Source organism: Macaca thibetana, chromosome 18, assembly GCF_024542745.1.
Source record: "Macaca thibetana thibetana isolate TM-01 chromosome 18, ASM2454274v1, whole genome shotgun sequence".
Taxonomy (NCBI): domain Eukaryota; kingdom Metazoa; phylum Chordata; class Mammalia; order Primates; family Cercopithecidae; genus Macaca; species Macaca thibetana.
In genome coordinates this window covers 60,118,232-60,143,954 of record NC_065595.1, presented here as the reverse complement: position 1 = coordinate 60,143,954, position 25,723 = coordinate 60,118,232, and the positions used below count along the sequence as shown (strand labels likewise).

Genomic DNA, 25,723 nt, shown 5'->3' with positions numbered 1-25,723 from the left:
GTCACCTAATAAGGAGGCATGAAACCTAGAAAGTATCCCATGTAATACAAGCTTCCTTAATAACCTAATGGATGTGTCTTATACACCTTTAATAAATTTAAAATTCATTGTCATTCCCTGTTCAAAATAGCTAATGTGGCCTACTAAGGAGCTTATTTTTGACTCTGATTTTAATTACAGACCTAAATCAGCTACATTTTAGCTAATTTGTTCTTTTAAATATTAAGTACCCAAAGCATATATCACCAAGCAAAGGCTGCAAGTTAATGGCCACAGAACAACCAGATTCAATGTAATTATAACCCGTTCTTTCACTAGTTTAAGAATAATTGCACAGATTACTCTAATGGTTTAAATTTTTCAAATGCTTGAAAAGTATTTCACTGTTCATTAGAGCTGTGCTGAGATGACACCAACCATCTGGATGATACAAAAAAATGCAGTGAAAAAATTGGCAGGTTTTATCTACATGATACGAACATCTGGAAATGTGAACGCCTGCAGAGACGTCATTGGAATTTTCTATTTTTATCCAGATGTTTGGCGTCATGATGACTTGGTTTAAGTGCCTTGAGAACATTTCACCGTGAAAACAGCGAATATGGTTATCTCTCAACTGCGACTCACTATAAATGCCAGCAGGACAGCCAGCATGCAAACAGGACACAGCACAGACAAGAAACCGAACATACTCTTCAGGTTTTCACTGATAGCAGTTTTGTCCTTCCAAGTGGGTGCACAGTGACAATCTTTCAACCATAGCAGATACACAGTAAATACCAAGAGTGGCGGCTTCATGTTCCCGCTGTTACTGCAAAGGAAAAATAAACTCGCATCAAATGCCTTCCATTAGGTTAGTTTCTGTTGGCATCAGTTGAAAACACCTGGGGCTCCAAAGCATTTTTCTGTCGATTTTTCTTTATGACTTTAGACAACTTATGCTAATGTGCCGGAGACATAAGGAAGCTTGAAATGTAAGTTAAAAAAACAAACAAATTAGAGTCCCTGTTTGGTTTAAATTCTTCATGACAGTTAAATAAGGCTGCCATGTGAAGTACTTGAAACTCAATGCAATGGAGAGGATAGATCACATCCTCTCAGAGTCCAAGCTTCATTTTATTTTCTTGTCAACAGTAAACATCTGGAAACACAGAATTGATTCGAATCTGTTAGATTGATTTTTTTTCCCCTCCAAATTATTATAATTTTTTGTTGTTGTTGTTGTTTGAGACAGAGTTTTGCTCTTGTTGCCCAGGCTGGAGTGCAATGGCACGATCTCAGCTCACCACAACCTCCACCTCCCAGGTTCAAGCCATCCTCCTGCCTCAGCCTTCCCAAGTAGCTGGGATTATAGGCATGTGCCACCAAGTCCGGCTAATTTTGTATTTTTAGTAGGGATGGAGTTTCTCCGTGTGGGTCAAGCTGGTCTCGAACTCCTGACCTCAGGTTATCTGCCCACCTTGGCCTCCCAAAGTGCTGGGATTACAGGCGTGAGCCACCGCACCAGGCATCTCCCTCCAAAATTCTATGTTCTCAAGTGAGTTTTTACCTAGGTGGTTCGCTATGTTTTTTTTTTTAAAAAAAGCAAAACCAACCGCACACATTTTTCTCATACTCCTTATAAAACCCATTATGCGGTGTGATTAGTGCACAGTTAAAATTTTCTCTTCTCAGTTAATGAATTTCCCTTTGAGTTTAATTTGATATACATTAGTTACACATATTCCAAATACAGAGGTTAAAACTTTACTAAGAAAAGTTAAATAAGTTAGAATAGCCGTATGCTTTAATAAAGTTAAAACTATAAAATAAGCTAGATTATTTTAACTCCCACAAAGGGGATATTTATCTGCTTTACATATATTTACTATTTTAAAAAGAAAACCACAGAAACCTCCATTATTTGATCAACATTTGGAATATCTTTTTAATACAATCATAAACTAGCAACTGTACTAGTAATTATATAGTTATCACATTTTACATACATCATTTCAACTAACTCTTCTTCTTATCATTACTCTGTTCACAAAACAAAACTTTTTAATATAGTATATTTACCACTAACTTTGCAATATCTCCCCAGTGAAGTTGCCACCAGCTTCTGGAAGGACCTTTGTTTTTCTCTGCTTTAAGTTTCATCTGTGTCAGGGATTTACCTGTGTCCTATCAATTTGATGACACAGTGTTTAATCCTATTAACCCAACATTTTGAGATTAAAACTATGATCTAAAATTTGATACTGTTTAGAAGAAAACACTAGGGGGCAGGCTGTGTACACAATTGGGAACAGTGACCTTGGGCTACCTTCCTTTATACCAATGTGTTTTGATAGGACTCATTAAAACCTTAAAAATATTTTTTTAATTTTCAATTTAAAATATGTAGTTTCCTAGGTAGGCAAAATAAGTCTCTTAGATTGGAAATACTAGAAACCACAATGTGAAAGTGAGTAAACGCTTAGATAAAACAGTTTGAAAAGTGTACTTACACAGTCATGTGGCATTTTTGTTCTGTTTGTTTGTTCTTTTGACATTTTTTGACTATTAGTATATGAAGCGATATAACCCACTAAAGTGATAAAGCCTAGCATATACATAATGCAATAGATGAGTATTTTAGGTCCACTGCAATTTGCTACTTGATTAGCTGAACTGAAAATGTAGCCCTTAATGATTCATTTAAAAACAACTTAGACAGCTGTTAGTCACAATAGCCAACTCTGGAATCTATGTAATGGGTCTCTCCGGCAACTGAAATCTCAAGATCACCCTGGGCCCTGTTTGCAAGTTTTGAGAGACTAGCCAATCCTTACTTACTATGTACTCAGTACTTGTCTAAGCAGGTCAGACCTTGACAATTCTGAACTTGGCCACCTACCTTTTAGGGGCCTACGAAGTTGGTCCTGGTCTCTGAGCAACATGCAGTCTGGAGTTTATCTTTGCTCTGCTTGGGCACAGAGAGTGACCCACATTCAAGGCCCAGCCACACCCCATGTCAGCTGCCTTGATTACCCATTAATGCCCTCTTTTAGCTGGAAACCTCTTAGCTCTGTTGGAAAACAGATCAGCTCATAGCAAGACTCAAACGATTATTATTTTTAACAGCCTAATGTCACTTCTGAGCAACTACAATCCACACCTATAAACAGATGTGTCCTATCCTGAAAGATGCATGGTTGGCCAATGGAAGAGGCAGCACTTTGGATATTTTTCTCAGGAGCAGAGCAGAGTCCTGGAAAAGTTGGTTATAGGAAACTGTCCAGCTCTACCCTGACTCTGTGCACCGTTGTTCATTAGTTTACTATTGTCCAAGTTTGGGTCCGTTTGACGTCAAGGCTGGCATCTATGTGTTCTTTTTCTTTTTTTTTTTTTTTTGAGACGCCTGGCTCTGTTGCCCAGGCTGGAGTGCAGTGGCCGGATCTCAGCTCACTGCAAGCTCCGCCTCCCGGGCTTACGCCATTCTCCTGCCTCAGCCTCCCGAGTAGCTGGGACTACAGGCGCCGCCACCTCGCCCAGCTAGTTTTTTGCATTTTTTTTAGTAGAGACGGGGTTTCAACGTGTTAGCCAGGATGGTCTCGATCTCCTGACCTCGTGATCCGCCCATCTCGGCATCCCAAAGTGCTGGGATTACAGGCTTGAGCCACCGCGCCCGGCCTGATGTGTTCTTTTTCAACAGACCCAAATTTTGTTGAAAACGGAACCAGTTTTTAGGAAGTCTAGTGGCTTCCTTCTTAGTAGCAGGTTTTTTTCTTTAATCCATGTTCCTCCTTTAAGAGCAATTTCTGAGAAGAGAGCTTTATTGCTAACTAGTACTAATTACTTTGAAAATACCTCGAAGCTTCCAAAAAGGCTCTTCCTCTAATTACTTCATCTGTTTTCACAGCTGCCATTTTGTTCTTAAGATTAAGCAATACTTCATGTGAATCCGGTCACTTTCATAATTATGACATCATTATACTCAAGATTTAAGTGGATTACAAAATATTATACATAGCAGTTTGATAATTAAGGAGATTTAGAAGCAAAGTCATCTTAATTAAGAAAGATGGCAACAAGATGCATGTGGTATCAACTGGAAAATAGAGGAATCGATGGATTTCAAAATGTCAAGTTTATTGTTGCTAAGTTCAGGCTTGGACAGAGCATCTTAGATGCATGACCTAGTGGTCTTGCTAATATCTCACCCTTAAGTTAGACTTGCCCATCCTGCCACTGGCATAGCCAGACAACCTTTGGGCTTCCGACTGGGACATCTGGCCCAGAGCAGACTAGGAAGCCTGTATACTAACTACTCAGGCTATGTCTCATATAGAACCAGCTCCAGGATACAATGACAGTGGTCCCTGCAGTTATGTAATCCAGGAGAGCATGTGTCCCATAGACACCAGCTAGGATTTGCTGTCTTGCACCAGTAAGGTCCAAAAAAGATGGAAAGAGGGCAAATCTCTAACGAGTTCTCCTCAACTGACAACCACAGACTAAGAACATGAATCAAATAACACTCTGCTTTTCAGGGTGAGAACCGGGAGGGTGAGAGGCCAGGCGCGTTAGCCTGATAGAAGTCTTTCCGCAGTCTCAAGAGGCAGTCCTCCTCCTCTGGCCCATTGAAAAAAGGTTGAGGAGAATATGCATAAGAGAAGTAAAACAAAAGATAAAGATCTAAATAAATTATCCACGTAGAATATAATAGCAGCTAATGTCATCAGACTTATCCTTCCTTCCCTTCCTCTCTTTTTCCTTCCTTCCTTCCTTCCCTCCCTCCCTCCCCCCTTCTTTCCTTCCTTCCTTCTTTCCCTCCCGCCCTTTCTTTCCTTCCTTCTTTCCCTTCCTCCCTCCCTTTTACTTCCTTCCTTCCCTCCCTCCCTCCTTTCCTCCCTCCCTCTCTCCCTCCCTCCCTCCCTTCCTCCCTCCCTTCCTCCCTCCCTTCCTTTCTCCCTTCCTTCTTTCTTTATGTCCATTTATTCAGTCATTCATTTAATAAACTTAAAGATGATTCACAATAATAAGCAAAATTTTAGAAGCAGAATATAAATTCTCAATCAAAAATTTCCCCCTTTGCAGACAAAGGTTGGCTAACTCACTTGCTCAAAAGGAACGATGGGCATAAAGATCACTGACTTAAGAGGTCAAGTTTCATTAACTTCCTTGCCACACGGTTGTCTCATGGGCCTGTCCACTTGGACCTCATCGTCCTCTCATAAAAAATGTGATTATTGGAAGAAATATTTCCAACTGTTACTCCCAGCTCTGAAGTTCTGTGATTATTATTCACATATTCTCCCCAAGCTTCCACATAGCTGGAATGTACGAAATGATTTGACGTGACCCGTAAAATGAAGAATTACAGCTACTTTGTCTCTCTTAGAGATTGCTGAGCAGGTCAAATTAGTCATTATAAATGAAAATGTTTTATTGAGCCACATAGAGTGCAATGTCATTGGAAGGTAGAACAATAACCTTTTTAAAAAATTCAGACTAGGCCAGGCACAATGGCTCAGGCCTGTAATCCCAGCATTTGGGGAGGCTGAGGCAGGCAGATCACTTGGGTTAGGAGTTTGAGACCAGTCTGGTCAACACGGTGAAACCCCATCTCTACTAAAAATACAAAAATTAGCTGGGGGTGGTGGCAGGTGCCTGTAATCCTGGCTACTCAGGAGGCTGAGACGGAAGGATTGCTTAAATCCAGGAGGCAGAGGTTTCCGTGAGCTGAGATCGCATCACTGCTCTCCACCCTGGGCAACAGAGCGAGACTCCGTCTCAAAAAAAAAAAATTTCAGACTAAACTAAAATTATTGCCGGGTGCGGTGGCTCACACCTGTAATCTTAGCACTTTGGGAGGCCGAGGCGGGCGGATCACTTGGGTCAGGAGTTCGAGACCAACCTGGCCAGCATGGTGAAACCCTGTCTTTACTAAAAACACAAAAATTAGTGGGGCATGGGGGCACGCACCTGTAGTCCCAGCTACTCTTTAGGCTGAGGCAGGAGAATTGCTTGAACCTGGGAGGTGGAGGTTGCAGTGAGCTGAGATCACAGCAGTGCACTCCAGCCTGGGCAACAAGAGCAAGACTCCATTTCAATAAAATAAAATAAAATAATTGTTTTAGTTTCATATAATAAGTAGCAAAGGTAGGCATTGAATCTAGACTTCAAACTCCTTCATGAAAAAGGTCTAGTTTGAATACAAAATGAGAAAATTATATTCCACTTAACCATCATCGTGAAGCCAGAATTTATCTGTTTGGACCAGCACTATACAAATTTAATTATTGATTAGAATGTACATTTAAAATCAAGTACATTTAAAATTTCCATTATACCCAAAATAGTGCTTCTCTTGCTTCCAGCAAGTTCAACCCTTGGAATAGTTTATTCAGCAAATGTATCGAGCACTCATTACATTCTGCACCGGGCATACAGCAGTCTCTGTGTTATAGGTGCTCACGCTGCATTCCAAAGGGAGGGAACTGGACAACACGCAAATAAATACAGAAGCCAGAATGTATAAAAGCATGACAACTGTTATAAAGAAAATTAAATGGGAATAATGGGATAGCGAGTAACTCAGAAGGGGAGGGGCTACTTGAGGATAGGTGGCCAAGGAAGGCCTCTTTGAGGAGGAGACTTCTAATACAATCCCTGAAAGTAGAACCAGCTACACAATTTTCAGGGCCCAGTGCAAAATGAAAATATGGACCCCGTGTTCAAAGAGTATTAAGAATTTCAAGATGGCAACAATAGATCTAAACCAAGTACAGATCCCTTCTGAGTGAGGGGTGCACATGGCCCATATGTGAAGCCGGCTGGCCTGAAAGACAAGCAGCATGCCTCTTCTGAGATCTGACAGCAAGTGCAGGAGGAGTGGGAACAAACCCGTCCGAGTGTGGCAGAGTGCGGGGACAGAAGAAGTGTGATATTAGCTGGAGATCAGAAACGTGCGTATCCTCTAAGTTGGGCAGTGTAAGAAGTCAGAAATACATATATTTTTTGAAGAAAGACTGCGTAATTGTGGAGGATTTTCCAAAGGGTAACGATAATGTACTGGTTTTTATTATTGTTATTTTTGTTTTTATTTATTTATTTATTTTTTTGAGGTGGAGTCTCACTGTCTCCCAGGCTGGAGTGCAGTGGCGCGATCTCGGCTCACTGCAAGCTCCACCTCCCGGGTTCATGCCATTCTCCTGCCTCAGCCTCCCAAGTATCTGGGACTACAGGCACCCGCCACCATGCCCAGATAATTTTTTGTAATTTTTGTGAAGATGGGGTTTCACCATGTTAGCCAGGATGGTCTTGATCTCCCGACCTCGTGATCCGCCCGCCTTGGCCTCCCAAAGTGCTGGGATTACAGGCGTGAGCCACCACACCCGGCCAATGTACTAGTTTTAAAAGGCCACTGTTGCTGTCCTGAGAAGAATGGACTATGGGAAAGCAAGGTAGAAGGGAAGCCAGTTAGGAAGCTGTTTTAATCGCCAGGAAAGAGATAATGGTGGCTCTCTGGAGAGTGAGAAGTGGTGAGATTTGGGACTTATTTTGGAGACGGGACTGGACTGTGAGGTGAGGGGAAGTCAGAATCAAGGGTGGCTGCTGGATTCTTGACTTGAGCTTTGGATGGGGGATGCCATTTTCTGAGATGAGAAAGGCTAGGGCAGAGTGTAGTGGGGGCCATTGGCTGGCATGGGCCTTTGCTCGTGCTCTAGGAACCCTCTACCCAGCCCACCAGGGTCTAACTCTCACTACCAAAAAGAATTTTTGTTGCTAAAGTCATCAAGAAGCCAATGATGACCAAATCCACTGGTGACTCTCTATCCTCTTTCTTACTTTTTGTCCTTGTGGAATTGGATGAGCAACTGATTTTAAAGCATCTCTTTTTGTGTAAATGATGCCACTAGCTCTTGGTCCTCCTCTTACCTCTCCAACTTCTTTTATTTGTAGCAGGATGTGGTTACCTTTCCCTTAATTTTTAAATTTATTAAAAAATATTTTTTCCCCTAGAAACAGGGTCTTGATATGTTGCCCAGGCTAGAGTGCAGTGGTTATTCACAGGCATAATCATAGCGCTCTATAGTCTCAAACTCCTGGGCTCAAGTGATCCTCCTGCCTCAGCCTCCTTAGTAGCTGAGATGACACGCTGGAGCCACCACGCCTGAGCCCTCCTAATCTTTTTATTTCTACCCCCTTCTCACTGGCAAAACAGGATGGGTTCTTCATCCTCTCAATCTTCTTTATCTTATCCATTCCAATCTGCCACAGAGAGAGGGTCTTTAAGGATAATAATGAAGCCCAATTATGCTATGAGAGGCAATCTGTACTGGTAAAAAAAAAAAAAAAAAAAAAAAAGGTTGGGGGGAGGGTTATGTTGTAGGTGCTCCACTCTGAAAGACGCAAAGGTGCAGGCAAGCTGTAATAGGTGGCACAGGGCTCTCCCTGTGCTGGGCTGAGCCAGGGCCCCCGGGGGAAGGGGAGTAGGAAAGGAAAGTGTGAGGGAGACCAGGAGGAAGGAAGCAAGGAGCATGGGAAGTGGACTTGGGATCGGCCAGAAGGTGATCTGAGAGGAGGAGCAGCCAAGATGTGGGACAGAGCCTCAGAATTCCAGGCAAATTATTGATTAGCTGCTGGTAAGAGTGGGCTGGGTTTTTATGCCCACCCAACCCACAGTGGGCTCCAGCAGCCAGGTTATGAATTCATCTCCTTTTTTAATGTTTAGTTTTTACTTTTTTAGAGGCAAGGTCTCACCATGTTTTCCAGGCTGGTCTTGAACTCCTGGACTCAAGGGATCCTCCCACCTAGGCCTCTCAAGGTGTGGGGATTACAGGCGTGAGCCACCTCCCCCAGCCTTGGATTCATCTCTGTTATGGTATTTGCTGAGTGTCTACTGCGTACTATGTGTCAGGCTCTGGTGTCAGACACATGGCGCCTGCTCAGTCTCATTCCTGACCCTTCTTCCTCTGTCCTCCGTCAGATGTTTTCTCTTCCCTGGGGCTTTGTCCTGGGTACTCTTATTTCTACTGCCTGGAACTCTCTTTCAATGAACTTACCCAGAACCACAGACAGGCAAAGGCAACCTTCTACCGCCTCCCTCTCTGTCGGCACAGCCCTCAGGGACTTCAGTTTCAACGGTTCCTAACCCAGCTTTTTCCCCTCAAGCTCGCCCTGCCGTATCTCCCTGTCACCAGATCCGGCATTTGGGAATCATCCCAGACTTCTCTCTCTCCTTCAGTCCAGTGGCCAATCCAAGCACACCGCCAGATGTATCGCATCTGGACCCATGCAGTATAAAGGCCTACATGAGTCAATAGCCCTAGAAGTGCTGCGCTTTATTTTTGAGTAAGCTAAAGCAAATAGAAATCGGTAGACTAAACAAGCAAAATCATACATAATTAAAAATCAAGTTTTTCTTTAAATTCTGGCCACATTATTATGACCCTGGCAAATGTGTTTTACTTTGGTTCTTGATCTCCATGACAGCAGGATGGGTAAAATACCATAAGTAGTTGATGATAACATAGAGGAATGAATCTTTCTAACCATTGTACAGTAACATTTAAGTCTCATCCTCAAATCCGTAATTGGCTAAGTTGTTCCAAGTCCAAATTAATTAAGGAAATATAAACAGGAGCATATATATAGTATCAGAATATCTCACTTGTTTTGTTAAGTTTGTCCTGAGCAAATCAGATTTTCTTTTCAACTTGAACTGACCTAATGCAAAATCCAAAATCCAAAATGCTCCAAAATCTAACTTTTTTTTTGAGACAGAGTCAAGCTTTGTCACCCAGGCTGGAGTGCAATGGAGTGATCTCTGCTCACTACAACCTCTGCCTCCCAGGTTCAAGAAATTCTCCTGCCTCAGCCTCCCGAGTAGATGGGATTACAAGCGTGCACCACCACACCACTCTAATTTTTTAATTTTTAGTAGAGACAGGATTTCACCATGTTGGCCAGGCTGGTTTCGAACTCCTGACCTCAAATGATCCACCAGCCTTGGCCTCCTAAAGTGCTGGGATTGCAGGCATGAGCCACTGTGCCTGGCCAATCTAAACTTTTTAAGCACAGAGAGACAAGTAGAAAATTCCACACTTAACCTCATGTGATGGGGTCGCAGTCAGAATACAGGCACATAATACACAATTTATTCAGTGTTCCCCAAGGGAAAAAGGACCCTCCCAGCTCCCTTCTGCTGCAATATAACTTTTCTGAGCATGCCAGATATATATGTCATTTTTTAACTAAGTGCTTATGTGTAAGTATAAGAAAATGATTGCTTATCAGTAGCGTATCAATTCGGAATGAGGAATGATGGTGACACCAGACAACTACAGACTGTCCTTGTGGGTGGCTGAGACAGGGACACCTTGCTTTCTGATGGTTCAATGTATACCAACATTCTTTTATGTGCAAAATTATTTAAAATATTGTGTAAATTTACCTTCACCCTACGTGTATAAGGTGTATATGAAACATAAATGAATTTTGTGTTTAGACGTAGATTTTATCCCCAAGATATCTCATTGTGTATATGCAAATATTTCAAAATCCCAAAACATCCAGAACCTGAAACACTTTGGCGTCAAGCATATCAGATAAGGAATACTCATTCTATATACGGAAAAAAGAATCCTTGTGTGCTGACTCTGGATTATTGGAAGATAAAGACAATAGATTTAGATTATTATAATGGTCAAGTAAATTATTTGCATATCTTATAAATAGATCAACAGGCCTTATGAAAACTCTTTGGTTATTGCCAGATTTTTATCTAAAAGGCAGTAAGAGATCCAGGCCATTATCTGCCATGCTTGAAAAAACTTTATTTATTATTTGTTTGTTTGTTTAGAGACAGGGTGTCACTCTGTTGCCCAGGCTGGAGTGTAGTGGTGAGATCGTGGTTGACTGCAGCCTCGACCTCCTGGCCTCAAGTGATCCTCCCACCTCAGCCTCCCAAAGCACTTAGACTACAGGCATGAGCCACTGCACCTGGCTGACAAAGCTTTAATACTGAACCACTTGTTAGCCAAAATGTCACAGAAGTTGTTTGTTCTTTTAATCAAAATTGTGAATTAATATGACTTTTCTTATAGTAGGTGAAAGTGAATAATTTTTAAAATTGTGTGTCTGCATTAAAAAAACAAAACAAACACCTCCCTGATCACCAAGATCAGATAATACCTAGGGAATTTTTTGGCCTGTCCATTTGTCAGGGTCCTGGAATAAGACAGAATTATTCTCACTTGGGTAAGGGGATGAAACAATGATTCTGGAGCTCAGTGAGAGCTAGAGCTGGGACCGTGGTTGCCTTGTGGGAGCAGTAGCCTTCAAGGGGAACCCAAGAAACCAGCAGACTCAGACCTGGTGATGCCAACGCAGGGTCAACTTCGCAAGGGCACAGAGCAAGACAGAGAAGTGAGAGCACGGGCAGACATAAACAGAGCACCCAGCACAGCCTCGCTCTGCTTTGGCCTGGCACGCATCTGACGGTTCCGTGATGGTCACTAACGCTTTTTAGATGGAGGGACTGTAGTTCATCCTTCTGCACTGTGCAACTGATGACTGCTCAGATACATACACAATTTTGAGGACTATATATAACTGTTGGCTTTTTTTTTTCACCCAAGATCCTAATTAATTACTATAAAGAGGCAATTGGGTGAAGTGCACAAATGGCACAGAAGAAGTTTTAGAGCCAGGGGTGGTGGTGTGTGCCTGTAATGTCATCCCAGCTACTCAAGGAGGCTGAGGTGGGAGGATCACTTAACAGGAGGAGTGGAGACCAGCCTGGGCAATATAGCAAGACCCCAATCTCTTGAAAATTTTTTAAAAGACTGGGCACAGTAGTTCACTCCTATAATCCCAGCACTTTGGGATGCCAATGTGGGAGGATCATTGGAGCCCAGGAGTTTGAGACCAGCCTGGACACCAGGGTGAGACCCCGTCTCTACAAAAAAATTTTTAAAAATTAGCTGGGTGGTGGCATGCACCTGTAGTACCAGCTAATCAGGAGGCTAAGGTGGGAGGATCACTCCAACCCAGGAGATCAAGACTGCAGTGAGTTGTGATTGCACCACTGCACTCCAGCCTGGGCAACAGAGCTAGACCTTGTCTAAAAAAAATTTTTAAATAAAATAGGCTGGGCGTGGTGGCTCATGCCTGTAATCCCAGCACTTTGGGAGGCCACAGTGGGTGGATCATTTGAGGTCAGGAGATCGAGCCCTGCCTGGTCATCATGGTGAAACTGCATCTCTACTAAAAATACAAAAATTAGCTGGATATAGGTGGTGCAAGCCTGTAAGCCCAGCTAGTAGGGAGGCTGAGGCAGGAGAAGTGCTTGAATCCAGGAGGCAGAGGTTGCAGTGAGCTGAGATCATGTCACTGCACTCTGGCCTGGGTGACAGAGCTAGACTCTGTCTCAAAATAAATAAATAAATAAATAAATAAAATATAGACAGGTATAGCGGTGCATGCCTGTAGTCCCAGATCCTCGTGGGACTGAGGTGGGAGGATCACTTGAACCCAGGAATTTGAGACTTCAGTGAGCTATGAACATGCCACTGAACTCCAGCCTGGCAATGGAGAGGGACGTGACTCTAAAGAAAAGAAAAGAAAGGAAAGGAAAGGAAAGGAAAGAAAAAGAAGTTTTAGGAAGCCTACTAAAATTATTACAGATATTCTATGAACACTGCAAAGTAGTGAGCACTGAGGGTGATCTGGCCTTGCCTTGTGGCAAGGGGGAAGGCTACAGAGAGATGCCCAAGAACATTCCTGCTCTAAACACTCTGGGAGAATAGTATCTCACATTTGTTTGTGTGTATGTTTGTTGTTTTATGTTTTATTACATAATCCTCTTTTGCTTTTATTCTCCAAGTCTTTGATAAAATCTCTTTCATTTGAGAAGACTCTAATAGCCTTTTGACTACATCAGAAGAAGCCGGTGGTTGATCTGGGGCGAGCCCTCGGTGAGAAAGCCACGCTTAATTCCTGGGACGCTGACTGATGTTTTGGCTTCTCCTGACCAGGGGTGAGGACAAGGAAGATGGGGTGGGAATGAGGGGTTGGAGGATGGCCAGAGTCTCAGAGCTGTGGGTCCTGGTACTTTGCAAAGAAATGTCATGAAGAAAGCACTCTGATTTGAGGGGAAGCTGGACTTCCATGTTGTGGATGATGGGCTGGTCCTAAGAGGGAGGTGGCCAGTAGGTTCCCTCAGAGAAAGGTTGGTGACAAGGAAAATTGTTTCCTGCCCTGTGCTGTTTTCCCCCTAGAGTCGGTGGTGGGGAGTTAGGAGTCAGGCTGTGCACACCCCGGGACAGGGGATTGGGGGACTGTGGCTGTCCTTCTTCCTGCTGTGGGTCTGCACGGTGGTGGTAGCGTCGTTCCAAGAGAGGACCCGGACCTAGGAGCACGAGGAAGCAGTTCCCAGCCGAGGTGCTAGATACCATCTGGGGAAGGAGGTTCTTCCTGCCACCCACAGGGGAGGACTTGAATATTCTTATTTGGTATAGTCTTAAATATTCTTCCAGAATGATCTTGGAGGGCAGAAAAACTAAGGAACATTTGGGTAACGTGTAAATTCATTAAAACATAGAATAAAAAAGAAAAGAAAAAACTGCTATACGGGGGCCGGGTGTGGTGGCTCACGCCTGCAATCCCAGCACTTTGGGATACTGAGCGGGGTGGATTGCTTGAGGCTGGCATTCAGGCAACATGGCAAAATCCCATCTCTACAAAAAATACAAAAATTATCTGGGCGTGGTGGCGTGTGCTTGTAGTCCCAGCTACTCAGAGGCTGAGTCGGGAGGATGGCTTGAGCCTGGTAGGTGGAGGTTGTAGGGAACCAAGATCGTACCACTGCACTCTAGCCTGGGTGACAGCACAAGACCCTTTCTCAAAAATAAAATAAACAACAAAAACCCACTAGACTGGAATGACTCTAAAGCAGATGATACAAAATACCATGCATGTTTTCCTGGTATGTATCCTTTATCATTTTCTTTTTTCTGCTTTTTTGAGACAGGGTCTCATTCTGTCACCTAGGATTTCCCACCTTAACTTCCAAAGTAGCTGGGACTACAGGCATGGGCCACCACACCTGGCTAATTTTTGTATTTTTTATAGACAGGGGGTTATACCATATTGCCCAGGCTGGTCTCAAACTCCTGGGCTCAAGCGATCCACCCACCTAGGCGTCCCAAAGTGCTGGGATTACAGCGTGAGCCACCGCGCCCTGCCTCATTTTCATTCTTGACACTTTCCATGACTGTATAGAATGTTCTTTCTTCAAATTAAAAGTAATTTAAAAACTATTTGAGGAATGCCATGATACAATAATGCTTAATAGTAATAGCACATTGTAGAATAGGAGCCCAAACAACTAAAAAAACAGAATTTTTAGAACAGCAATATCTTTTAAAATGTCAAATCAAAACAAACACCATTTTAAGTTTACTTAAATATTTAAAATGATTGTACTGAGAACCATTGTCTGTATGTCTTTATTATTGTTGAAAGGAGTTAGCCAGCTTGCTTTAGGTGGAAAGCAAGGGAAGAGTCGCCAGAGAACCTCCAACCCATGCTTTGTGCAGATAAGGGAGCGTGCACAGGCGGCTTGCCTAAACATGTCCCTAGCGGATGAAGGGCCCACATGTGCACTGGGGGAGTGCAGTGGAGCCACCAGGAATTCATGCCTTATATGAACAGGGAACTCAGCCCCATCAGCTTTTATATAGAAGCCCTTGTATTCAATTACGAAGCGGCAACCGGCAACCTGCTTTCAGGACCCCACTCTTTCCCGAGAGCTTTCCTTTTTGCTTAATAAATTCTACGCCACTCATTCTCTGATGCCCGGGTACCTATTTCTTCCTGGGCATAAGACAAGAACACAGACCCAACTGAGCTAAGGAGCAAAAAATCCTGCATCACTGTTGTCAAGTTTTACTTTAGATTTTAAGTTCATAGTTTATGTTAAATTATTGTTTTCATTTGAAAAGGATATTCTTTGGTTATTAATAAAGCATGTGTATGTATATATAGAAATATATGTATGAAACAAAATAAACTCTTTTTTGTTAGTAGTAGTACTTGCTGGCTGCACATTGCATTGAGGGTTACTTTTTCCTACTTTTGCCACTCTTCATCCCACATAACCGATCACTAAATCCTATCCATTCCATTCCATTCATTCATACAAAAAGTATTCATTGTGTATGAATGTTCATAGCAACTTTGTTCATAATAGCCCAAAACTGGAAACTTGGAAACCACCCAAATGTCCTTTAATGGGTTGAATGGGATGAATAAATTCTAGTACATCCAAGCCAAGGAATACTACTCAGTAATTAGAAGGAGTGAAATATTGATACACACAACTTAGATGAACTTCAAAGAAATTATGAATGAATAAAAGCTCTTGGGAGTGGTGGCTCATGCCTGTACTCCCAGCATTTTGGGAGGCCAAGGCGGTTGGATCACTTGAGCCCAAGGGTTCTGGACTAGCCTGGGCAACATGGTGAAACCCCATCATTACAAAAATATAAAAATTAGCCAGGCGAGGTGGCGCGTGTCTGTAGTCCCAGCTACTCAGGAGGCTGGGATGGGAGAATCACCTGAGCCCAGGAGGTGGAGGCTGCAATGAGCCAAGATCATGACACTGCACTCTAGCCTGGGTGCAGAGTGAGATCCTGTCTTGCTCTGTCACCAGTCCCAAAAAATACATATTGCACATACCCATCTATAAAACATTTGTGAAACAAAATCATTATAGAGATGAACAGATTAGTTGTTCCCAGGGGTTAATGATGGAGGGATGGGTGTGGCTATAAGGAGGTAACACCAGAAAGTCTTCTGCTAATGGCTTGAATATATTGTTTGTGGTAGCAAAGCTTCACATGTGATAAAATTACACAGAGCTCTATGCACACACACACACACACACACACACGAGTGCATCTAATAACTGGTGAAATCTGAATAAGCTCTACGGATTGTAGCAATGTCATTTGATTGTTTTTGATATTTTAATATAGTTGTATAAGATGTTAATGGTGGAGGAGGCTGGGTAAAGGGTGCATTGTTCTTTCCTACGCATTTCTTTACAACCTCGTGTGAATCTATAACTATTTCAAAAAATTTTTTTCAAGTATTTAGGAATTGTCTACATTGTGCTGTGCATTTTCTTCCTTTATATTTTTCCCCTCTTTTACCTCCCTACTGCTGCCCTGTTTTAGGCCCTTCCCACCTCTCTCTGACTTGTCTATTCTGTTTCAAATGTATCTTCCACGCTCCTATCAGATGGATCTTTTAAACTAATGTTTTTTTTTTTTTTTTTTTGAGACAGAGTCTCGCTCTGTCACCCAGGCTGGAGTGCAGTGGTGTGATCTCGGCTCACTGCAAGCTCCACCTCCTGGGTTCACGCCATTCTCCTGCCTCAGCCTCCCGAGTAGCTGGGACTACAGGCACCTGCCCCCACGCTTGGCTAATTTTTTGTATTTTTAGTAGAGACGGGGTTTCACCGTGTTAGTCAGGATGGTCTCGATCTCCTGACCTCGTGATCCATCCCTCTCGGCCTCCCAAAGTGCTGGGATTACAGGCCTGAGGCACCGCGCCCCGCCCTAAACTAATGCTTCTTTTTTTTTTTTTTTTTTTTTTGAGACGGAGTCTCGCGCTGTCACCCAGGCTGGAGTGCAGTGGCCGGATCTCAGCTCACTGCAAGCTCCGCCTCCCGGGTTCACGCCATTCTCCTGCCTCCGCCTCCCGAGTAGCTGGGACTACAAGCGTCCGCCACCTCGGCCGGCTAGTTTTTTGTATTTTTTAGTAGAGACGGGGTTTCACCGTGTTAACCAGGATGGTCTCGATCTCCTGACCTCGTGATCCATCCCTCTCGGCCTCCCAAAGTGCTGGGATTACAGGCCTGAGGCACCGCGCCCCGCCCTAAACTAATGCTTCTTAAACTCTACCATACAAATGGGCCACCTGGGATCTTGTTAAAGTGCAAGTTCTGATTCGGTTTGTCTCGGGGACTTGGGATTCTGCATTTCTAACAAGTTCCCAGCTGATGCCAATGTGGCTGGTCCTGGATCATACTTTGAGTAGCAAGGATGTTAAGTAATTTTCTTTCATGGGATACCCATATTTAAATCCATCTAGTTGATTCTCATTGTTCACAGAATAAAGTTCAGTCAGAGCATGTACCTCTTTGCTCAAAAGTCTCTAATGACACCCCAGTGACCCTCAGAATAAAATCCAAATGCTTTACAATGACCTATAAGGTCCTGCAAGACCTTCCCACCCTGAAACTCTCTGACCCCAGCTCCTATCACTCTCTCCTTTTCCACTCCACCTCTAGCTTCACTGGCCTTATTGATGTCAGGATCATGTCCCAGGTACAGTCTTGCCATGGGGCCTTTGCACTGGTGATCCCTCTGTCTGGAATGCTCTTCCTCCAGAAATCCACATTCTTAACTCCCTAAATTCCCTCAACTCTGTGCACAAATTTCCTTCTCAATGTGGCCTTTCCAATGAGGCCTATTCCCCTTTTTAATGGCAACCTACTACCCTCCCAACTCATTCCTGACCTTCCTTGCTCTCTCTACTTTTTCTTTTACCAAACACTTAGCACTTTCTAACATGCTTTGTAATTTATTTATATGTTGTATCTATTGCTTATGTTTTTATTTTATTTTATTTTTTTGAGATTGAGTCTTACTCTTTTACCCGACTAGAGTGCAGTGGAGCGATCTTGGCTCACTGCAACCTCCCCTTCCCGGGTTCAAGCGATTCTCCTGCCTCAGCCTCCTGAGTAGCTGGGACTACAGGTGCCCACTACCGCACCCAGTTAATTTTTTTTTTTTTTTTTTTTTTTTTTTTTTTGAGACGGAGTCTTGCTCTGTCACCCAGGCTGGAGTGCAGTGGCCGGATCTCAGCTCACTGCAAGCTCCACCTCCCGGGTTTACACCATTCTCCTGCCTCAGCCTCCCGAGTAGCTGGGACTACAGGCGCCCGCCACCGCGCCCGGCTAGTTTTTTTTTTTGTATTTTTAGTAGAGACGGGGTTTCACCGTGTTAGCCAGGATGGTCTCGATCTCCTGACCTCGTGATCCGCCCGCCTCGGCCTCCCAAAGTGCTGGGATTACAGGCTTGAGCCACCGCGCCCGGCCCAGTTAATTTTTGTATTTTTAGTAGAGACAGGGTTTCACCATGTTGGCCAGGCTGGTTTCGAACTCCTGACCTCAGGTGATCTGCCCACCTCGGCCTTCCAAAGTGTTAGGATTACAGGCATGAGCCACCGAGCCTGGCCTTCTATTGCTTATTGTTCACGTTTTCCTAAGGATAGGAATCTTTGTTTTGTTGTTTAGTGAATCTCAGGTGGCTAGATGGTGTCTGGTACATGATGGGTGGGTGTGAATAATGATCAAAACTGCTTACCATACATACATGAGACAGATGGACCCTGGCCTGTCTCTCCACACTATCTCCCACTGCTTTCTCCCATATACTTTGTGTTCCAGATGTCCTAAACACTAACATTTGCATGAATGTACAATAGTTTATTTTCCCTCCTTGCTGTATATTGCCCCTTCTAGGTCTTTCTCCCATTTGTTTCTTATCCTTCAGTGTTCAACTCAAGATATATTTACTTATCTCTGTTATATGGGCACTCTTGATGGCGTGAAAATGCGCCATTTATTGCCCCATTCTACTTATGTATACCTCTATTATTACACTTCTCTTCCTCTACTTCAATAATTTGTTTTCCTATTGAATCAGGGTCTGCACAGGAAACAGAAGGCACACTCAGAGGAAATTATAAAAATAGTTTTATGAAGAAACTATTTTCAGAAGTGAGCATTTAAGGGAGTCTGTTATTGGATACAGGAACCCAGTGAGTGCTGGATCCTTGGAGGAGGGAACTGTAATTGCAGAGGAACCGCCAGAGCTGCCACGCCAAAATGATCCCTCCCATTGGCTGAACTCAATCAGAAGCCACAGAGCAATGAACCACAGTGATCCAGCCCCCCTCCCTGGAGGCAGGGAGAGGGGAAGAAAAAGGTGGAGAATAGATCTGGAGGAGAGGGGGAGAACAGAGACCAACCAGCCCACACTAAATCTCTGTACTAAATGAAAGGTTCCTGAGGGCAGGACCAATTCTCTTTCATCCCTGTAGCCCCACACGTAGCACAAGGTTTAACCTAGAGTAAGTATTCAGTAAGTCCTTGTGAAAGCAAACTACAATGTCAGAGCATGTATTGCATTTAACTTAGTATTTTAAGGAAGGGAGGCTGGAAGGCAAGCAAGTTATTCATTACCTCTTAAAAATTTTTTTTTCTTTCATAGAGATGAGGTCTCGCTTTGTTGCCCAAGCTGGTCTTGAGCGCCTGGCCTCAAGTGATCCTCCCACCTCAGCCTCCCAAAGTACTGGGATTCCACGCATGAACCACCATGCCTGACCCTGTCTGTTACCTATTTTGGCCAATTTTAATTTATGTTCACACAAGATTTTTTTATACTTTTCTAGGTATATCTAATTTATGTATTCATTTATTTATGTATTTATTTATTTTTTATTATTTTTATTTTTTGAGATGGAGTCTTACTCTGACACCCAGGCTGGAGTGCAATGGCACGATCTCATCTCACTGCAACCTCCATCTCCTGGGTTCAAGAGATTCTCCTGCTCAGCCTTCCGAGTAACTGGGATTACACGCATGCGCCACCACATCCAGCTAATTTTTTTGGTTTGTTTTTGTTTTTGTTTTGAGATGGCATCTCACTCTGTTGCCAGGCTAGAGTGCAGTGGGGTGATCTGGGCTCACAGCAACCTCTGACTCCCTGGTTCAAGCGGTTCTCCTGCCTCAGCCTCCCGAGTACCTGGGATTACAGGCACACGCCACCACGCCCAACTAATTTTTGTATTTTTAGTAGAGACAGGGCTTCACCGTGCTGGCCAGGCTGGTCTCGAACTCCTGATCTCAGGTGATCCACCTGCCTCGGCCTCCCAAAGTGCTGGGATTATAGGCGTGAGTCACCGTGCCCGGCCATTGTATCTAAGTTAGATGACAACAGCACAACAAGGACAGAATTCCCTGGAAAGGTTCATTTTGATCATCCTATTTTGCTGAGTTCAGGCTAATATCTCCAGAAGTGACACAAACCTGGAAACAGAAATATCCATGTGGGGCTATCAGCACAAGACACAAAGCATGAGAACCACAAAATATTTCAACCAGTGATGCTCGTCCATCAGTTGAACAATATCACCTCCAGAAAATGGCACACAGTAGGCAATTTATAAAAGCTTCTTAGCCGGGCGCGGTGGCTCAAGCCTGTAATCCCAGCACTTTGGGAGGCCGAGAGGGGCGGATCACGAGGTCAGGAGATCGAGACCATCCTGGCTAACCCGGTGAAACCCCGTCTCTACTAAAAAATACAAAAAACTAGCCGGGCGAGGTGGCGGGCGCCTGTAGTCCCAGCTACTCGGGAGGCTGAGGCAGGAGAATGGCGTAAACCCGGGAGGCGGAGCTTGCAGTGAGCCGAGATCCGGCCACTGCACTCCAGCCTGGGTGACAGAGTGAGACTCCGTCTCAAAAAAAATAAATAAATAAGTCCTAAGACAAATTTCACTGCCGGTATTCTAGTAACCCCAAACCTTATAAAACTACTTAATCTATTAATTCCTCAGGTGTACAATCAAAACATACTCTAGCATATTTCTAGAAATAATAAGCCTCTCTTGCCACTAATTTCCTCAGGTTTCTGAGTATTTCCAAACAGCTTGCCAGCCTTCTCTGGAAACTGCCAATCCCTTGTTCTAATATTCTGCAAGAGAAATACGCAGACGCAACGATTGCACCACTGACCATTTCACATCTCTGCATATGCTAAGCGAGAAAATGGTGAGAACAATAGAAGACTTTTTGCAGTAAGTCCTTATCCTCAAACTTTTGGCTGAACTGTAGAAACCTGATATGCAATAAATGTCCTGGTCTTGAACCAGATAAACTCCTTTACAGTGAGAAACATCATAAAGAGACTGATTTATGTGTTCTTTATGTCTGTCCAGGAAATATTTAGCCAGTATTTATAATGTATGAGAGATTTTAGGGGAAAAAAAGGCAAATGGATTGTTCGAATCTTGGTAGGAAAGGCTAATGCTACTGAAGCAAATAAAAAATAAAATCTAACTGCTGAGTTCAGTCACAACATGCAAGTGATCATCCATCTAACAACAGTTTGCTTTTAGGAAGAATAGATAAACCAGTCACCAAAACTATCATCAGCCTATGTAATGTGCTATTAAAGGAAATAATTCAGTTCATACTTCGGGTTTAAATTATTATTAATTTTTTCTTTTCTTTTCATGAGATGGAGTCTGACTCTGTCGCCCAGGCTGGAGTGCAGTGGCGCGATCTCGGCTCACTGCAAGCTCCGCCTCCTGGGTTCACGCCATTTTCCTGCCTCAGCCTCCCGAGTAGCTGGGACTAGGAGCAGCCAGGACTACGAGTAGCTGGGACTACAGGTGCCTGCCAACACGCCCGGCTAATTTTTTGTATTTTTAGTAGAGACGGGTTTTCACCGTGTTAGCCAGGATAGTTTCGATCTCCTGACCTCGTGATCCGCCCGCCTCGGCCTCCCAAAGTGCTGGGATTACAGGCATGAGCCACCCCGCCCGGCCAATTATTATTAATTTTTATCTTTATGACAGTCATTGACATTTTGGGTAATAAAAATAAATCTGGTGACAAAAATAAATGATTAAAATCAGCAGTCTTAATCATTTGAAAATCAACTCTTTCTAAAGTTTAAAAAATTACCTAAACATTTAAAATCACCATCACCTGAAAAAGTTAATAATAATAATGAAAGCTATCTTTATTAAGCATCTTCTACTGTCCCAGGCACCATATTAGAAGTTTTACATAGAGCCTCATTTAATCCTTTCAACCTGAGGAGTATTACTAATCCTATTTCATAGATAAACAAGATAAGGATCAGAGAAGGTAAGTAATTTGCTCACTATCACAAACTGTTAAGGTAGACAACTAGCATTCTATCTAACCCAGGTCTCTGTTCTTTCCACAACATCACATAATTACCTTAAAAACAGCAACAACAACAACAAAAATCACTTAAAGACATGTAAAAATACTATTCTGGTAACTATATTACTTTGCTTCTATGTAATTTCATTTTATTTTGAGAATTAAGAATGAAGTTAAATAAGAAACCTTATATGGCATTATAAAATCTACTATAATCATACCTTTGATGTATTGTAGAGGTATTTGTTTCTTTAGTGCTTGTTGAATGGTACTAGCTAATAATTGTACTCATTTCTTTAATTTGCTCACATATTTCAATCTCTGAAAAAGTTGCCAAAAGCTGTTAACAGAGAACAATGGACATATTTTTAAAGTTTAGTAAATCAGAACAACATGGGCACATGCTAAAGATTAATTTGGAATCATTTACATATATGCCTTCTGAAAAAAAAAGAGGAGGTACTTTTTATAAGTGCCGAAAAAGGAATGCAACCTATTTCTTGCAAGGGCATATGAGTGGATCTCCTATTCTCACACATGGCTTTGTTTTCAAATTCTTGAAAGTGCAGAAATTCTTTTAATTTAAAGGTGAGCCCATGGAAAATCTGGACCAGCTGTAGAAAACCATCCAAGAACTCAGTGCCACAGCCACTTTTTTTGGTTGTGACACCAACCCCCGGGTGATCTGACCCTCTGCTCACCAGTGTTCTAAATTATCCAAGAGTGGTACTTCTGTTTCCACTGCTGCAACCGAGATGCCTCCCTGGAATTCATTGTCTCATTAGCTGATGCTGCCTAGAGGATGTTAGAGAGGAACTCAGGCAGCCTTTAGACTCAAGAGAGAGACTTGAGGCTGTCGAAAGAAGGAAGACTCACAAAGGGTCTAAATTCAGTGCACTGGAGAGGAAGAGCTGGGAAACAGCCACATCTCCCCGTGCTATTTGAGGAACCTGGAAAAACAGATCATCGTGACTTTCTTCAAGGTCATGCAAAGTTTAAGTGATTTTTACTGTCCCACATTCCAGCATGTCCTCTTCTATGGATTCATTTCCTATGGTAGTTCATCATTCTCTATGGCATTTTTATTAGGTAACAGTATCTCATCTTTTCCCGATAATTGTGCTGCCGCATATTTTTAGAAACTTTCCCACCCGCCATTGTCAGGGACTGAGGGGTTGCATGAATGTTGAGTTTGAAAATTCTGTTCTTGCATCAGACAGGTAAAAGTGGCCTTATTAGTATTTCTGTTTTCAATGTCTGGAAAAAAGTCCCAGGGAGAGAAAAACAAGATAAAGCATCATGTTGTCCACTGGTAAAATCTGTACGTGGAAAGTAGGCTAAGCTAGAGTAATCGGTTTAAGGTAGCAGTAAATAGTGTCTACAGCTCTTTACTTCGTTAACCTCAGTTAACCAGGACCTGGCAGAATGGGATTGAAACCAGGGGGCTCATCCACAGTTTCCTCAAATACTGATTTTATCAGGTTGGGCTGATAATTCCATAAACTGTCTGAGCATTGATCCTTGAATGTGATCGTTTTCAAAGTGATTCTTTTTCTGCTTGGGTTTATTTATTTATTTATTTTGAGACAGAATCTCACTGTGTTGTCCAGGCTGGGGTGCAGTGGTGCAATCTCGGCTCACTGCAACCTCTGCCTCCCCAGTTCAAGCGATTCTCCTGTCTCAGCCTCCCAAGTAGCTGGGATTACAAGCATGTACCACCACAATCGGCTAATTTTTGTATTTCACAATGCTGGCCAGGCTGGCCTCCAACTCCTATCCTCAAGTGATCGGACCGCCTCGGCCTCCCAAAGTGTTGAGATTACAGGCGTGAGCCACCACACCCGGCTCCGCTTAGATTTTGCCAGGGGTTTTGCAGGGATGATGTGTCTCCCTGCCTCTACCTCCTCCTCCTCCTGGCTGTTTTGAAAAAGAGAAGAAATGCGTTGGAACAGCCCAGGAGATAGCCTGAGTTCTGCTGGCAGCCTCTGAAGGAGCCCACAGTATTTCTACCTTCCCCGGCAAGAACAGGGAGTGGCTTTGTTCTGCCCGCGCCGAAAGGGCCGGGCATCTGTGGAGCCCGGCCTTGGACTTGGGAGCGACCTTCTCTGGCTCTCGGGAGAAATGGGCAAGAGGGGCGAGGAGAGAAGTTTGTGTCCTGAAGGGTGTTGTTTCTCACCTGTCATTCATAAGACGCGCTCGAGTGCTGCCCCCTGGAGGCGTCTGTGCCACCGGCTGGAAGTCAGAGCCTGGGGCACAGGTGTCGGCAACCTCCAGGGTGGAAGCCAACCCCGCGGCCCGGGCCTGCAGGTGACACCGGTGGGCGGGGCCTGCAGAGGACCTGCGAGTCTGGGCCTGAAGCGAGCAGAGGCCTCTTGGCTCCCGCTGAACGGCGATGGTTGTCAGGAAGGAATGTGGGCTCACCGTGGAAAGAACATTCAGTTTTTCAAAAGAAGCCAGAAATATGGATGCTTATGTGAAATTCCTGATTTTTCAAACTTGGCAACCTCAGTTAAAAAAAAAAAAAAAAGAAAAGAAAACACGCAAAAAAACCCCCACAAAAAAACAGCATTGCTATGGCAGGACCACGAGTCATAGGTACAATGCCTTGTACACATTAGAAAGAGAACATCGCTCTGGGCAGATAAAGCAGGAGGGGAAAAAGGTAGTGGGTGCTTATGTGCCAAGTCAAAGGTGCCTATAAGCAGTTGCTCCCCTGCCCGACTGCTGGGCTTAATGCGAGGATCATGGCTGGATGTCAGCCTCCTTGTGGGGACACTGACACAGCTGCAGCAGCCCTGAGACAGCCACCTAGCAGGCCTGCCCATGCCAGATTCTGTCCTTGGGCCCCAGGTTCACAAATTCTGGATGCTGGAACAGGTAACCAGAGGGCAGGAAAGCCAGTGCAACTTGCAAGTCTGCTCTTGTTAAAGGGTCATACAATTGTAAAATTTCACACCCCCCATATCCCAAACATCCTCTCCATATTCCTGGATGGTGAATGTTGGCTCTGTAGGCATGTTTACTCTAGGCAATATTTTTCTGAGGTTATTGTACTCTATGTGTGAGAAAGATGCATTTATGTATCCACTTTACCTTTTGGGAGTATGTTTCACCCGTTGTTAATTTTAACATCTTCCCTTGATTGACCTACTTGTGTTGGACCTCTTTAAATTATTTCTAATTCTGAAAACATCCTGACAAGGTAATATAATTCCCCTTATTTTACAGATAAAGACACTGAGGCTTGAAGAAGTAATTTTTCCCCAGACCAGCTAGGAAATGACTGTGCAGAGCTTCAAACCCAGGTCTGTCTTCCTAGGAGGCTGATGACTTTGTTACTTCTACCTGAGATGGCAAAGTCTATGTCTTTTCTCCCTGATGTCACCTAATGAAGATCTATGCTGTCTGAGCACTTAATGCCTAAGAATCTTCCATTTGGTGCCTTCTCCTTTCCTCTTTTTATGTCTTTATAAATGTAACAACAGTTTTTTTATATGGCAAAGGATGAATCTTTGTGGCACATAACTTTAAAAATAATAACATACCAGATGCACACATCCAAATGAGTGTGGATTTCCTTGATGATTAGAGACTTATTCCAGTGATGCTGTTGCCAGTCACCATCTTTCTTGTGCTTTTTTTAAAAGAAGTGCCTTCAAAGCCAGTTTACAAACCATTCAAAGAAAGTAGCCTCCTCAT

General features: G+C 43.4%; 1 protein-coding gene across 2 annotated transcripts in view; it reads right to left on the bottom strand.

Moving 5' to 3' along the window:
• CLUL1 (clusterin like 1) overlaps positions 1-24,341 on the bottom strand; it is a 58,217-nt gene extending 33,876 nt beyond the window's left edge. The window contains exons 1-2 of one of the 2 annotated variants that reach the window (XM_050767654.1): positions 24,201-24,341; positions 693-811 (exon numbers count right to left, since the gene is read on the bottom strand). In XM_050767654.1, coding sequence (XP_050623611.1) covers positions 693-811; positions 24,201-24,211 — 130 coding nt within the window. In that variant the 5' untranslated portion in view covers positions 24,212-24,341. Of the gene's footprint in view, positions 1-692; positions 812-2,068; positions 2,149-24,200 lie in introns of those variants that run through there. The other variant, XM_050767653.1, reaches the window with a different exon arrangement.
• Positions 24,342-25,723: the final 1,382 nt, after the last annotated feature.